The following is a 15,330-nucleotide window of genomic DNA, read 5'->3' as shown; positions in this document are numbered from 1 at the left end:
TTTATGTTTTGTGAGTTCTTTTCCGTTTTACAGACTTCCCGCATGACTCACTCTGTTTTCTTACAGAGTGTCATGAACAGGATCCACACTATTAGTGTGCCATACTCTGTCATGAAGGCTTGTCCGCTGTCCTGGGTGCAGAGAGTTCATGTTCACAAAGGTAAAGACATCCTCAACATCTGTGCATATAATTGCTTCAGCAATCTGGCTGATGGTCAATCATCTAGAAAGAAATCATGGCACATTATCAAAATATCATCAGTTCTGTGCTACAATATCTAAATGTCTTTCATGTATATGTGTGCGCACAGCTCGTGTGGCCTTGGTGAAATGTAGAGATCTGCACTGGGCTATGATGGCTCACAGAGATCAGAAAGACACCAATCTGTCTTCCCTGCGCATGCTGATTGTAGCTGATGGAGCCAATCCTTGTGAGTAAACAAGCTGTGAGAAATAGCTTGAAGTGGTTGTGTTTCTGTATTTCAGCGCAAATAAATGATCCATATTTCTGTCTTAGGGTCTGTCTCTTCATGTGATGCATTCCTGAACGTGTTTCAGTCTCATGGTTTGAAACCGGAAATGATCTGTCCATGTGCTTCCTCCCCTGAGGCCATGACGGTGGCTATCCGCAGGTACCTGCATGTATCAAGAGCTATACACATCATCATTATACTCTTAAGTACCATAGATATGTTTTAAAGTCACTTGATGTGTTTAGGCCTGGTGCTCAGGGTGCTCCGCTCCCTGCCAGGGCCATTCTGTCAATGGCAGGACTCAGTCACGGGGTGATTCGGGTCAACACAGAGGATAAGAACTCTGCCCTTACCGTGCAAGATGTAGGACATGTCATGCCTGGAGGTGAGACTCCGCAACCATTTAAAAATTTCACTGTAGATCATGTATACATGACGTGAACTGTTGCCAAGTTTGAAACCAACTGCCACCTTGGAAACTACTAATGGGTATTGACAACAAATTTAGCATGCAATACATCAGAAAAAAACTGTATATTTAAATCGTTTTAGTAGCATGCACAAAAATGCAATGTTTATGAACGCAGTCCAAACCACATTCATGCATCATTTGAAATTTGTCTGAATGCTCACTATCACTGCAATGCTGTGGGAAAAATATATATTATTTTTTTATAAATATAAATGATTGTATAGTCTTAAATGCAGCCTTGATTTTTTTTTTCAATTTCAGTTAATTTAATATTTTTGGATTTAAATATTTTAAGATTTCAGTAAATTCATTACATTAGAGAGCATTTCTGTTTTTTCTTTCTGAACCACAGCTCTGATGTGTATTGTGAAGCCCGATGGGCCGCCCATGCTCTGTAAGACCGATGAGATCGGAGAGATAGTTTTGAACTCACGTGCCGGAGGCACCATGTACTACGGCCTTCCCGGGGTGACCAAGAACACTTTTGAGGTATGGATAAAATGCATAGGAAGAAATATTTCTACAATCAATACACAAAATAGTCTCACTGACCTTATTGTCTGCAGGTGATTCCTGTAAACTCAGGTGGTACCCCTATTGGAGATGTTCCCTTCACACGCACTGGACTTTTGGGCTTTGTGGGTCCGGTAAGTAATAGTATAGTAGACTTTGTTGCATTTTTAAAGCATCTCTGCTTATATATACTGTATATAGACTACCATTCTGACCATTTGGGGCCAGTTGGATTACCTGTAGAACAAAGCCTATTTGCAGATTTGTGACGTGGTAATCTGTCTTTTATTGAAAAAACTCTTCTCTGTGCCCTCAGGGAAGTTTGGTGTTTGTGGTTGGAAAGATAGAGGGTCTGCTTTCAGTCAGTGGGCGCAGACACAATGCAGACGACCTGGTGGCCACAGCGCTGGCGGTAGAGCCAGTCAAAACTGTCTACCGAGGGAGGTACGGATGACGCAAAACTCATTCAGATTACAGGTGAAAGTGTGTAGACTAATGTCATAGTGTGATGTGGTTCTTCTGAGACTGTGTGTCGTGTACGCAGAATTGCCGTATTCTCCGTCACTGTTTTCTATGATGAGCGAATAGTGATTGTGGCAGAGCAGAGGCCTGATGCCAATGAAGAGGACAGTTTCCAGTGGATGAGTAGAGTCCTACAGGTAATACACAAGTTACCCTCAATGACCTCGCTAAAATCTATTTAGTTTAGTCTAAAGTAGGTCATTGAGATGAATGGGCCTGAGCTGACAGGCTAAATGTAATGAGGCAGATAACAATGACAAATTTACAGTATCCAATGTTGCCATTTATAGATTTTGACTCTCTGTTTCACAGTAATAGGTGTCATGACTCCGTTTTCTGCATGCTTTCCCACAGGCGATAGACAGTATCCACCAGGTGGGCTTGTACTGTTTGGCCCTGGTCCCTGCTAACACGTTACCCAAAACTCCTCTGGGTGGTATTCATGTGTCTGAGACCAAGCAGCACTTTCTGGAGGGATCTCTGCACCCTTGCAATATTCTCATGTGCCCTCATACATGTGTGACCAACCTTCCAAAACCCAGGCAAAAGCAACCAGGTACTCTTGATTTGCATCTTAATCAAAACCTAAATAATCGTCTCACTTCTTTTTTTAATATGATGAGGGGAATAACCTTTAAGCATCAAGTTAACTGAGAAAAGTTTAAAAGAACATCTGATTTTAAAATGGTTTCATATATTATAGCCTGCACTTATGTTTACAGATTGTCCTTTTATATTTATTTTCCGTTTCTTTTTTATTTTAATTTATTAGTTTATTTTTAATTATTAGTTAAAAAATTTTTTTCGTTTTTTAAAATTTAACTTTTTTTATTTTTATTTTTTTATCTTAATCTTTATTATTCATCTGTAAAGCACTTTAAATTACCATTATGTGTGAAATTTGCTATAAAAATGTACTTTCCTTTCTTCACAGTGGGAGTCGGTCCCGCCTCCATTATGGTGGGCAACCTTGTGGCAGGAAAGAGGATCGCACAGGCTAGTGGGAGAGATCTTGGGCTCATTGATGACCAAGAGCAATCCAGAAAGGTTAGCCAAAGATTTCAGGGCCACTGCTTAGTAAACTCACTGTAGATATCCTTGCGAATTGTCCCAGGATATGATGATAGGCAATTTTAATAATGCCTCTTATCTCTGTAATAAAGTAATAAAATCTATAATTGTATCATAATGCACAACTTTAACTCTTATTATAATTATTTTGCAACATCAAGCCTCCAGTTTCTGAGTACCTCCAGACACCACTGGGATTCCACCTTTCGATCTGGTTTAAATGATAGTGTCATTAACTCAACACAAATAGAGTTTAAAGAGAACTCCTCTAAGCTTGTGCTCTGGTCTGTCTTTTTCTCTCGTGCTGGGGGCTGTAGCTCTGTGTGTGGCCCACTAACATGGTAAGCCTGAATGCCAGCAACGCTCTGCTATTTGTGTGTGCTGAGCTTCAATTCCCCTTTGCAACCAGCCATAACAACAGCAACCTCATGGCCTTAGAGATGAAAAACATGCATAAAGATATAGATTTTATTAAAGACATTTTGGCTTTACTTCAACAAAAAAGCAAAATGGAGAATAGGTTTTATTAACTTGACATCTCAGAATTGTGACTGTTTCTTGTAACTATGACTTTGTATTTGTCACAATTCATATTTATATCTTACAAAATTGGCTTAATTTCTGATTTAAAATTTTGTCTCACAAGTACCTCTTTATTTTTTTTGTACTCTGAGATGAAAACATTATGTTTTGGAAACAGAAGGAATACACTTGCTCTTTTGCTGCATGGTGTGGTCATTATTGCCGCTACCTGCATGAGTCCTGCTATGGGTGTTTAAATATACAGACAAACTATGTGAACTATCATCCCCCCCAAATATATATTATAAACCTTAGATCCTTTTTTGTTTGCTGGCTTAGTAATGCTGTTTGCTGAAATAATGCTATGAGTTGATTTGTGTCTCCTGTTATCATATTCAAGGCTAAGATTTCTGTTATTGAGGTCTTTGTATGGCTAATAAGTTGAGACCTGTCCTCTTCTGTCCTACAGCATCAGTTCCTGTCTGAAGCCCTGCAGTGGAGAGCACAGACTGATCCTGATCATGTCCTCTATATGCTGCTGAATGCAAAGGTGACATACATGCAACACTCATAAAAAACTGATCATTTAGTCAAACCGTTTTGTACTGAGACTCTTCTTGCTTTGGCCTTCAGGGTGTAGCAGTGAGCACAGCCACGTGTTCTCAACTGCACAAGCGAGCAGAGAAGATCACTGCAGCTTTGCTAGAAAGAGGAGGAATTAACACTGGAGACAACGTAGTACTGCTTTATCCTCCCGGTAACGATGTCCATCTTAGCTTTCATAGTACATGTTAGGGTGTGGTCACTCTAACGAAATTCCGTTTAAATTCTGCGAGCAAACATTGATACATTGTTTGTTGGCCCAGGAAAATTCACCAAACATTTGTAAATGTGACCACACCTTAGTGAATATACAGCTAGAATTTAACATATTAATGCACAAACTTTTAATATGCATTTATTTTGCAACTTTCAAGTGTGTGTGTTTTTTAAGATGATTTAAATATGGTAACTTTAGTCACTGGTAGGCACATAGAAAACCTTTTGGTTTTATCTACCGGTCATTAAAATCACCAGGTGCATTTCTCAGCACCTTAAACACCCAGAAATAACAGCACATGGAATGTTATCAAGAAATATTTTAATCTTTTCTACAGGCATAGACTTAATTGCCTCCTTTTATGGTTGTCTGTATGCGGGCTGCATTCCGGTCACCGTCAGGCCTCCTCATCCACAGAACCTTGCCGCCACTCTCCCCACAGTCCGAATGATCATAGATGTGAGTCTATTTTGCACATGGCATCCATTTATGTTTTTATGAAGTGCAGCATGTTAATCTGACCAATGTTGTCTGTTTTAGGTGAGCAAAGCAGCCTGCATCCTCACAACTCAGACCCTGATTAAGATTTTGCGGTCTAAAGAAGCGGCAGCCAGTGTGAATGTGAAGACTTGGCCGAATATCATAGACATAGGTACAGAAATTACATATATTCACATAGCTTTTATGACAACTGTTGAAAGATCAGTATACATGACTTGACTGATTTTGTGTGTGCAGATGATCTTCCCAGGAAACGGCCTTCACACATCTATAAACCTCCCACTGCGGAAATGCTGGCCTACCTGGACTTCAGTGTGTCCACCACAGGCATGCTGACCGGAGTTAAGGCAAGACTTATCTATCCATTTACTTGTTCATTTTGCTTTCGGCAAGAACAAGTATGTAGGATCTTTGACTGGTTATGTCCTAAACAGCTTGTTTATTTGTTTCTTTTAGATATCTCACTCAGCGGTCAATGCTCTGTGTCGGTCCATCAAACTGCAGTGTGAACTGTACTCATCCAGACAAATTGCCATCTGCATGGACCCCTACTGTGGCCTGGGCTTTGTGCTGTGGTGTATGTCTAGGTAGTACACACAATCAAACCTTTTAGATATGACCTAACCGGGCGTAATGCAATAAATCACATCTATTTTATGTTAATCTGAGGTTAAGCTGAGACCGCACCTGGTTAGGACACAATGCCATGCATGGAATTTCTAGAATAGCCAAATAGTAATTTGTGTCTGTGTGTGTCTAGTGTTTATTCAGGTCACCAGTCAATCCTGATCCCTCCCATGGAGCTGGAGACGTCTCTGCCCCTGTGGCTGAGCACGCTTAGTCAGTATAAGATCAGAGACACCTTCTGTTCATACTCTGTCATGGAGCTCTGCACCAAGGGCCTTGGCACACAGACTGAAGCTCTGAAGGTGAGTCAACAGGATGTTGGTGTTGGTATGATTTGTTTTTGAACAAAGTTTCTTATGCTCATCAAGGCTGCATTTATTTGTTCAAAAATACAGTAAAAATTGTATTAATATTTAAAATAAATATTTACTATTTTAATATATTTTAAAATATTTTTTATTTCTGTGATGACAGCTGAATTTTTTGCAGCCATTACTCCAGTCATCAGTGTCACATGATCCTTCAGAAAGCATTCTAATCTGCTCAAAATAAATTTTTTATTATTAATGTTGAAAACAGCTTTGATTCTTACTATTTTTCTGGAACCCGTGATTTCTCTGGATTCTTTGATTAGAAAGTTAGGAAAAAATTAAAATGCTGGTAGCAATGTAAAAGTCTTTAAAAAACAGTCACTTTTGATCAGTGCATACTTGCTGAACGTGTTTCTTAAAAAATTGTACTGATCCCAAATTTTGGTTGAACGGTAGTGTACAGTCACACACTCAGTCACATACAAGTTCTTATTCATCTACATGTCATTCTGAACCTGTATGACTCCAGCGAAACACAAAAGGAATATTCTCTAAGAATATCCTGGCCACTCTTTACAGCTCCAAAATGACAAAAAAAAAGCATAAAAGTGATCCATTCAACTTGTGTACTATATTCCAAGTCTTCTGAAACCATACGATACGTTCAAGTGAGAACAGACTCCTCTCTGGTTGGCATGTAGAAGCAATGTCCATTTTGTAAACAACTTATTTTGAGTCAGATATTTTTAGTGATTCAATCGATCCAGTTCACAAAACCAGTGAATGATTCATTCACCAAAAGGGCTGATCCAGTTCCTGTTACATCTCACTGCCAGGGGCAGATCGTCTTTTAAGTAACATACATTTTGGTCAGTTTCTCACACCAAGCTATCGTATGGCTTCAGAAGAATTGAAATACACGCAAATCAAATGCACCACTTTTCAATCTCCATTTACTGCAATAGAACAACCAGCACATTATTAAAAATTCTTATTTTGTATTCCTCGGAAGTTGGAAGAAGTCATACAGGTTTGGAGTAGCATGAGGTTGAGGAAATAACAGAATTTTTGGGTTACTAATCCTGTAATAGTGAGGAAAATAGCTTTCAGATAGGGATGTTCAAGATAAACATAGTGTGAAAGTGTCTATAAAAGCTGACGAGAGATGCATGTGCAGGCGCGTGGCGTGAACCTCTCATGTGTAAGGAGCTGTGTCGTCATAGCCGAAGAGAGGCCTCGTTTGGCACTCACGCAGTCATTCTCCAAGCTCTTCAAAGACCTGGGCCTGTCTCCACGCGCAGTGAGCACAGCTTTCGGCGCCAGAGTCAACCTGGCCATCTGTCTACAGGTTGGGGCAAAAAATTTATTGCATCAACAGTGTCATGATGCAAGAACAGGGCCTTATTTTGATTTCTGTCTCCTTCCATCAGGGCACTGCTGGTCCAGACCCATCCACTGTTTATGTAGACATGAAGTCCCTCCGGCATGACAGGTATGTGTGAGATGAGCCCGCTACAGTCTGCTACATGCTTGCAGTGTGACATTGTCCTTCTTTCTCTGTCTTAGAGTGAGGCTGGTGGAGAGAGGAGCTCCTCAGAGTCTGCCGCTGATGGAGTCTGGGACTGTAAGGCCATCCTAGTTCTGTCCTACTTTATCTTACACTGTTATTAGAAGACATATCAGTCATCCCGTATTGTTTTCTCTGCCTTGCCTTAGATTCTTCCTGGAGTGAGAGTAATCATCGTGAACCCAGAGACAAGAGGACCATTAGGAGACTCTCATCTAGGCGAGGTGACCAAGCACACTTTCATTTGAGTACTAACACAAAAACAACTTGTTTCAGTGAGGTATAACTGTCCACGTCGGAAATCCCTCCATATACTCAGCAGGTTCTGTTTGACGGCTAACATCTTCATCGCTTTCGTGCCTTGTTTTCCAGATCTGGGTGTGCAGTCCTCATAATGCCAGTGGTTATTATACCATCTACGGTGAGGAGAGCCTGCAGGCAGACCACTTCAACACACGGCTGAGCTTTGGAGACACTGAAACGCTCTGGGCCAGAACTGGATATCTGGGATTTGTCAGGAGGACAGAGCTGCTGGATGCAAGTGGAGGTCTGTACTATATTACAGACTGATGATTATTGTGAAAGTATTATTGCAAAATGGATTGTTCAGACTCTGAATTTGGATTTGATAAACCATATTCGCAGCCTTCACTTGCCCTGCCAACATTTTACTGGCTCCAGCACAACAAACTATACATTTGTATGAATTTAAATTTTATCATTAAAATTGTCTTAATTATTTATGTATAATTTTATTTTTATAATCTATAATTAGATTTTTTATGTTTTGTTATACATTTGCATTCCAAAATTTGGCGTCAGCAAGTTTTTTTTATGGTTTATTCAGCAATAAAAACAGTCACAAAAGATTTCTGTTTCAAATAAGCCGTTTTCTTTTGAAATTCCTATTCATAAATGAATCCACAAAAATATTAAGCAGCAACTGTTTTCAACATTGATAATAAATATTTCTTGAGCAGCAGATTGCAATGCTTTCTGAAGGATCATGTGACATTGCCATGACAGGAATAAATTACTTAAATTATTAAAATAAATTTTTTTGTGTAATAATATTTCCCAATTAATAAAATAGCTTTTTTTTTTTAAGATCAAATAAAAGCAGCCTTGTTGATCATAATAAACTTCTTTCAAAAACATCAAAATTTACTGACCCTACACTTTGTAGAACAGTAGCGTACATTTTTTTTTACATATATAAGAAATTCCATCAAATGTTCAGTTTTCCTAACAAAACAATGCAATAACAGATGGATTTATAGTTTTTTTTTTTTTTATTATACAGGAAAATATTCACAACCAAATGTTTAAGTTTGCAAGGGATAAAAATGCACATACATGTTCAGACAATGTAGCGTATAGTACTGCTCCAAGAGACATTTTCTCACGCTCCTTTATTTTCCTCATCAGATCGCCACGATGCCCTGTTTGTGGTGGGTTCACTCGATGAAACACTGGAGTTGCGAGGTTTGCGTTATCATCCCATTGACATTGAGACCTCTGTGTCTCGGGCGCACCGCAGCATCGCTGAGAGGTGAGAACCTCAAGAACACTGACACTCCTGTCTGAACATATCAGTTTCTGATTACCAAGATTTCAAGTTTTGTTGTTACTATACTTTATACTTGTGTTTTTAAGTTCATGTCTCTGATTGGATCATATGCTTTATCTTACAGTGCCGTCTTTACATGGACCAACCTTCTGGTGGTTGTAGTGGAGCTCAGTGGATCTGAGCAGGAAGCTCTCGATTTGGTTCCCCTGGTCACTAATGTAGTCCTGAAAGAGCATCACCTCATAGTTGGTGTGGTGGTCATCGTGGACCCCGGCGTTATCCCTATCAACTCGCGGGGCGAGAAGCAGCGCATGCACCTGCGCGACTCCTTCCTGGCCGACCAGCTGGATCCCATCTACGTGGCGTACAACATGTGAGCGTGGACTAACGTGCTTAAAGCTCAACATGGCACCCAAAGAACCACTCACAACAAGCCGTTCCTCTGTGCCGTCAGCACGCAACATGGAGGAAGAAGCTGGCTAGTCCTCTTTCTGCCCCTGCGCTGAGCCTTGTACATATTTTTATGTTCTTTTTAATGTGATTGTGGCCTGTTCGACCAATGGCGGTCACCCGGCTCAAGCCATCCAACCTTCTCTGGACATCCAGGACGGTGGTGCTCTTCTTTTAGAACGTATTTCTGCCCTTTAAAACAGGTGAAACCACATCTTCGCCAGTTGCATTGACTTCGATGTCCAACTTCTGGTGCCACTTCAGATTTGCCTCTTCCATAGAGCAGCGCTTGTGCTCTTGCAGTTAGACCCGAGGGACTAACACTAAGCTTTTCTGCGCACTTTATCTCCTCTCGTGGCCAGAGGAGTGTCCTTCGGTTTTCATTCTGGAAGTGCTTAGTTTTATGGATCAACATTATCACCAGCAAAACAAACATATCTTCTTTTATTCAAAACTGCTAGTCATTTTAATGGTTTTAAAATGCGCCGCATTTTATTATTGCATGAACAGGTTTTTTTTTACGCACATTGCCAATTGTTACTGTAAGAACTGGAGTGAGGAGGGGTTTGTGACATTGTCCTCACTCAAAGCACAGCAATTTTAACACAATACATTCGTAACTTGACATCTATATGCATTAAGCATGTATATTGAGGGTGACAGAAATGTTTGGATATGAAGACAGTTCCATGCCTTATGAAACTTGTTTTTTAAATGTGTTTCTGTCTTTATTTTGATTCGAGGTGACTGGAAAGGTGAAGAGATGGAAGGTGTTTGTATTGTAGTGTCTCACTGGTGTTACTGTATAAACTAATGGACCCCGTTATCTGGTCCTCCAAAAAACTTGACTGATTTTTCATATTTGATGGCAGTTCTTAGCAGCGGTGACTCAAGGTCATGATGAGGAAACAATAAAAATCTTTTTACACATTACAACCGTCACACAAAATGGATTGTTTTCATTGTTTCTGGTAAGCCTGGGGTCGCCGAGTGGCAGACAGTGAACAACCCTTCAATGTTTTTTCAGTGTTTTGGATGTGTGTGTGTGTGTGTGAGAGAGAGAGAGTGTGCTAGAAAGCAAAAAGGGTGTTTTAACCGACATGGAAAAAGAGAATGTGAGCTAAGAGAGGAAATATCTTTTCTATCTTAATAAAATTACAGTAACATTTATTAGTACCTAACATGTTTATTTATGGCCTTAGTTAGATATCAAATTTGTATTTCTTCCTGCAGATTGTTTACATGTGAAATTCTGTGCAGCTCTTTTCTTTAACAATGCACACATTCTCATAACCTTTCTTTTTGTATTTGTAATTCAGTTCTTAATTGTCAAGATATTGAGTGTTGGTGCAAAATTCATAAAGTTTTATGTTAATTAAATTTATTGTCATCACTGCATCTTTTACTGTCTTTATTACTGTAACTTTATGTAAGCAATGTGCAAATAACAAACCTAAGAAGAGTGAACATCCCTTCAATGTTTTTTCAGTGTTTTGGATGTGTGTGTGTGTGAGAGAGAGAGAGTGTGCTAGAAAGCAAAAAGGGTGTTTTAACCGACATGGAAAAAGAGAATGTGAGCTAAGAGAGGAAATATCTTTTCTATCTTAATAAAATTACAGTAACATTTATTAGTACCTAACATGTTTATTTCAAAATGGCCTTAGATATCAAATTTGTATTTCTTCCTGCAGATTGTTTACATGTGAAATTCTGTGCAGCTCTTTTCTTTAACAATGCACACATTCTCATAACCTTTCTTTTTGTATTTGTAATTCAGTTCTTAATTGTCAAAATATTGAGTGTTGGTGCAAAATGCATAAAGTTTTATGTTAATTAAATTTATTGTCATCACTGCATCTTTTACTGTCTTTATTACTGTAACTTTATGTAAGCAATGTGCAAATAACAAACCTAAGAAGATTTAGTGCTCTTCCACATTGAAACAGCAATGAAAACAGTTCTAGTTCATTTATATTTAACCTATGTGCCGTGCTGAAAAATCTATCCACAATTTGTTTTAAGTTAATTGAAAGAAAATAAATCAATAAAAAGAATGAATCCAAGATTTACTGATAATATAGGATCAGTAATGAGGGTTAGCAAAACTACATCAGCGCAAATACTGAATTTAATTTATTTGAGCTGTTTTTAGGTTCTGAAATGACCATTATGCAGCACATGCTTGTCATTCAAAACAAGCTTACTGTAGGTATAAATACAGGGGCATATTAAGAAATTATATTTATGGCCTCAAATAATCCACACACACTTTTTCAGGAATAATCCACTTTTATTTACATGACATTTCATGAATCCAGGAATCATCAAATAAAATCATCAGGATACAAGCTCCTGAAAGCTTCAGGCTAAATTCAGATTTGTCCACCAGAGGTCACCATACCCTCTGATTCTTATTCATCACTTCAGCTCTTACGTCAATACAATCATAACACAAGCACACTCTGCTGTATATTTGAATTAGGCCTACTGACTGTATATACAAAATATCATTATGTATTTGCAAAATCATATTTAATCTGAGGTGATATTCATTTCACGCTCGATCCAATAATAGTGGCTGTAGACTTTCAAATAAACATTTGGTCGGTTAGGTTTTCCACAAGAAGTGGCCTTCACCCGAATTCCAATCAAAAAGTAGCGCTCCTCAATTTTGATATAGCAGTTCAGCGGTCCACCAAGATTTGTCTGCATGTTATGGCATAAACATACATGCACAATATATTATTATAAATAAATATATCAAATGATATAACAAATATTAATAGCTCAGGTAAGTGGCTTAACTCACTCCAAGAATAAACTATTTTGTAAAAAAAAAAAAAAAACTGAAATCAACCATTTTAAATGCTACAAGTGAACTTTGGCATTATGTACAGTATTAAAAATGGATATTTAAATTTGATATACCATTCAAATGTTTGGGGTCTGTAGGATTGTGTTAATGTTTTTGAAAGGAATTGTGTAATATTAATACAATTTAGAACCAGTTTTCTATTTTAATATATTTTAAAATGTAATTTAATCTTATGCCTGCAAAGCTGAATTTTCAGCAGTGTCTTCAGTGTCACACGATCCTTCAGAAATCAGGCTGATTTGGTGCTCAAGAAACATTTGAATTAATATCATAATTGAAAACAGTTATGTTAATTATTTTATTTTTTGTGAAACTGATTTTTACAGTCTTCTTTGATTAATAGAAAGTTAAAAGAAATAGAAAAGCATTTATTTGAAATGGTCATTGAAGACATTTACACAATTTTCTGACAAGATTTCGGTCACTTTCTTGTTGAATTAAAAAAATCTTACTGACACCAAAAATTTGAATGTAAAAATACGTGCAATTAAATCGTTAAAAAAAATCATCTGAACATCTCTTATGTCGACTGATAATATGGTACTAGGATACTATCCTATGCAATTCCAATGTAGAAGTAGTTCAATGTCTTTAACTACTTTATAAAGTTCATAAAGTTAAAGCACTAAGAAGTGTATTAACACATACCTCACATCCGTCAACGCCACCACCGAATTGACTAACACAAAGCATGTCTGCTGCCACAGTATAGTGTCTTCTTTGATTAATAGAAAGTTAAAAGAAATAGAAAAGCATTTATTTGAAATGGTCATTGAAGACATTTACACAATTTTCTGACAAGATTTCGGTCACTTTCTTGTTGAATTAAAAAAATCTTACTGACACCAAAAATTTGAATGTAAAAATACGTGCAATTAAATCGTTAAAAAAAATCATCTGAACATCTCTTATGTCGACTGATAATATGGTACTAGGATACTATCCTATGCAATTCCAATGTAGACGTAGTTCAATGTCTTTAACTACTTTATAAAGTTCATAAAGTTAAAGCACTAAGAAGTGCATTAACACATACCTCACATCCGTCAACGCCACCACCGAATTCACTAACACAAAGCATGTCTGCTGCCACAGTATAGTTCCAATACTCGGGCTTATTGCACAAGGACCGTGACATTAAATCCACTTTGGCCTCTTGCAGTACGCCAATATCATCTGATAAATGTAAAAATATAAAATATAATACAAACATCTTCAAGTCAGCTATTGTAAATAGCTGCAGCGTCAACTCACCACCAGGTTGAGCGTTGTATCCTGTGATGTGACACGATTCATATCTATGATCGGCAGTGTTTTCATCAGGCACACAGATGGGGTGGACAAACTCATTAAACTCAAAAGGGGTCGTCATTTCTAAAAGAGCTATATTGTACCGCAAAGTGACAGGATTGAATCGTTTGTGTTTAATAATTTTGGCGACTTCTGATTGCTGTGTGGATTTATCATTAACATCCAATCTATTGCTTCCTGCTCGGATCAAAAACTGGCTGTGGGAGGAAATGCAACAACATCATCAGAGGCAATACGCACATAAATACTGGCTGTTTAGGATTAAAGTGTACATATTACCTTTGTTGCTGCTCATTTACACATGAAGCTGCTGTCATTATCCAGTATCGGTGGAGGATAGCTCCACCGCAGACCTGAATGAACGGGGCAGATGAATTGGGCTGGTACTGTACAGACACCTGCCACGGCCACAAGCTCACTTTGACCTTCTGGCCTCCGATCATCCGTTTATCTCGACGTGCAACCACTCTCTCAGGCCTGTGTCCGCACAGATAATCTAGGAGATTGGTAAAAACACACAGTTAAGTTACTAAATTCGCTGAAAGTAGTGCAGTGATCTCATTGTTTATAAAGTTAAAGTTAAAACTCACGCTCTTCGGACGGAGTACTGATCGCGGCAAAATAAAAAATTACCCCCCACCCCAAAGCACACATAAAAATTAGAATTTTCATGCTAGGGCTCATCACGGAGACGTTTAGTTAATTTAAAGGAACAGGGTGCTTGACTGCCAAATAACGGTCAAATTTTGAATTCTATGACGTATGTCATTAAGTTTTGTGAAGCATAATATAACCGATAATGTAGTTCAGTGCCGTCAGCCGTAACCCCTAACCGAAAGCATTTTTTTCATAACCGGATTATTAAAAAAAAAAAAGAAACCCGCTGCCTGTTTATAACAATTTATGAACCGGTTCTTTTTAGTGAATCAAAAACGTACAACGATTACCAAATTAATATGAGCAAGTTCTTTTAACTGAATCACAAACATACACTGGGGCAAATGAAGTCTGATTCTTGAATGATTGTTTCTTATAAGACAGTTCTTTTTTATGAATCCCTCATGAAATAATTTGACTCACTTACTGAACCGCAAGTTATCGAGAGACTTAAACGACAATGATATGACATTATTTAAAGCTGCAGTCCGTAACTTTTTTTCTTTTTTAATTATGCAAAATCATTATTTGGGCAAATACCTAACCAGCCAGTGTTCAAAACTATCTCCTTACCTTTGCCCGATTCACAACGGTAAACTTGAAATAATTTTTTCTAGTGATGGGACGATTGATACCGAGGCTCCGATGCTCCGACGCAGTTTTCAAAGCACTATTGTATCACACACTGTGCCGATGCTTGTATCGAAATGACAATACCACGTGATTGATGACGTTTGAAGCTTCTAACGTCATGCAGTATCGGAAGTTCGGGACAGCTGGTTTGAAAAAAATCGGCGCTTCGCATGATTCTCGTGTTTGACTTTACATTGACTTGGTTGTGTGTGTGTGTGTGTGTTATTTGGGATTCAGTGAAATAGTTTAGAATAACCTCAACACCAGACAGAAACTGAATGCACGTCACACCTCTATTGCATTTTATCATGTTCTAGCTGGGGTCTCAGAGACCCCGAACAGCTCACCCAAAATATTTTTGCTACTACTCACGTCAATTATTAATTATAATCACACACTTGTATATTTTATATTATTGATCAATATGTGAATCCA

At 38.2% G+C, this 15,330-nt stretch overlaps 2 protein-coding genes across 3 annotated transcripts in view; one reads left to right on the top strand and one right to left on the bottom strand.

Annotated features, from left to right (window-relative positions):
• dip2ba (disco-interacting protein 2 homolog Ba) overlaps nucleotides 1-10,351 on the top strand; it is a 59,591-nt gene extending 49,240 nt beyond the window's left edge. The window contains exons 15-39 of one of the 2 annotated variants that reach the window (XM_016559343.1): nucleotides 67-160; nucleotides 312-431; nucleotides 518-632; nucleotides 719-858; nucleotides 1,298-1,434; nucleotides 1,512-1,592; nucleotides 1,775-1,902; nucleotides 2,003-2,117; nucleotides 2,335-2,536; nucleotides 2,915-3,027; nucleotides 3,369-3,392; nucleotides 4,043-4,123; nucleotides 4,207-4,330; nucleotides 4,731-4,852; nucleotides 4,934-5,045; nucleotides 5,132-5,241; nucleotides 5,351-5,481; nucleotides 5,655-5,823; nucleotides 7,010-7,180; nucleotides 7,263-7,324; nucleotides 7,399-7,456; nucleotides 7,549-7,623; nucleotides 7,772-7,946; nucleotides 8,828-8,951; nucleotides 9,094-10,351. In XM_016559343.1, the coding sequence (XP_016414829.1) occupies nucleotides 67-160; nucleotides 312-431; nucleotides 518-632; nucleotides 719-858; nucleotides 1,298-1,434; nucleotides 1,512-1,592; nucleotides 1,775-1,902; nucleotides 2,003-2,117; nucleotides 2,335-2,536; nucleotides 2,915-3,027; nucleotides 3,369-3,392; nucleotides 4,043-4,123; nucleotides 4,207-4,330; nucleotides 4,731-4,852; nucleotides 4,934-5,045; nucleotides 5,132-5,241; nucleotides 5,351-5,481; nucleotides 5,655-5,823; nucleotides 7,010-7,180; nucleotides 7,263-7,324; nucleotides 7,399-7,456; nucleotides 7,549-7,623; nucleotides 7,772-7,946; nucleotides 8,828-8,951; nucleotides 9,094-9,346 (3,036 nt within the window). In that variant the 3' untranslated portion in view covers nucleotides 9,347-10,351. The remainder of the gene's footprint in view (nucleotides 1-66; nucleotides 161-311; nucleotides 432-517; nucleotides 633-718; nucleotides 859-1,297; nucleotides 1,435-1,511; nucleotides 1,593-1,774; nucleotides 1,903-2,002; nucleotides 2,118-2,334; nucleotides 2,537-2,914; nucleotides 3,028-3,368; nucleotides 3,393-4,042; nucleotides 4,124-4,206; nucleotides 4,331-4,730; nucleotides 4,853-4,933; nucleotides 5,046-5,131; nucleotides 5,242-5,350; nucleotides 5,482-5,654; nucleotides 5,824-7,009; nucleotides 7,181-7,262; nucleotides 7,325-7,398; nucleotides 7,457-7,548; nucleotides 7,624-7,771; nucleotides 7,947-8,827; nucleotides 8,952-9,093) is intronic. The other variant, XM_016559344.1, reaches the window with a different exon arrangement.
• Nucleotides 10,352-11,645: 1,294 nt separating this feature from the next.
• Nucleotides 11,646-14,866, bottom strand: LOC107745480 (prostasin). The gene is made up of 5 exons (XM_016559366.1): nucleotides 14,836-14,866; nucleotides 13,885-14,101; nucleotides 13,549-13,802; nucleotides 13,331-13,470; nucleotides 11,646-12,125 (listed from the first exon to the last, which is right to left on the bottom strand). Exons 2-5 carry the CDS (start codon nucleotides 14,046-14,048, stop codon nucleotides 11,952-11,954), a joined length of 732 nt encoding a protein of 243 aa, XP_016414852.1. The 5' UTR covers nucleotides 14,049-14,101; nucleotides 14,836-14,866; the 3' UTR covers nucleotides 11,646-11,951.
• Nucleotides 14,867-15,330: the final 464 nt, after the last annotated feature.

The sequence above is a fragment of the Sinocyclocheilus rhinocerous genome, unplaced genomic scaffold (assembly GCF_001515625.1).
Source record: "Sinocyclocheilus rhinocerous isolate Xijiao unplaced genomic scaffold, SAMN03320098_v1.1 scaffold2754, whole genome shotgun sequence".
In the NCBI taxonomy this organism is placed as follows: Eukaryota; Metazoa; Chordata; class Actinopteri; order Cypriniformes; family Cyprinidae; genus Sinocyclocheilus; species Sinocyclocheilus rhinocerous.
This window is presented reverse-complemented; position numbering and strand designations above follow the sequence as displayed.

Excerpts from the sequence above, each read along its gene's own strand:
- LOC107745480 (XM_016559366.1), bottom strand. The coding sequence starts at position 14,048 with ATGATCGGAGGCCAGAAGGTCAAAGTGAGCTTGTGGCCGTGGCAGGTG. Across the intron at positions 13,803-13,884 it reads GTAAATGAGCAGCAACAAAG|CCAGTTTTTGATCCGAGCAG; the intron begins GTAATATGTACA and ends TTCCTCCCACAG. Across the intron at positions 12,126-13,330 it reads GTGGCGTTGACGGATGTGAG|ACAAATCTTGGTGGACCGCT; the intron begins GTATGTGTTAAT and ends CATAACATGCAG.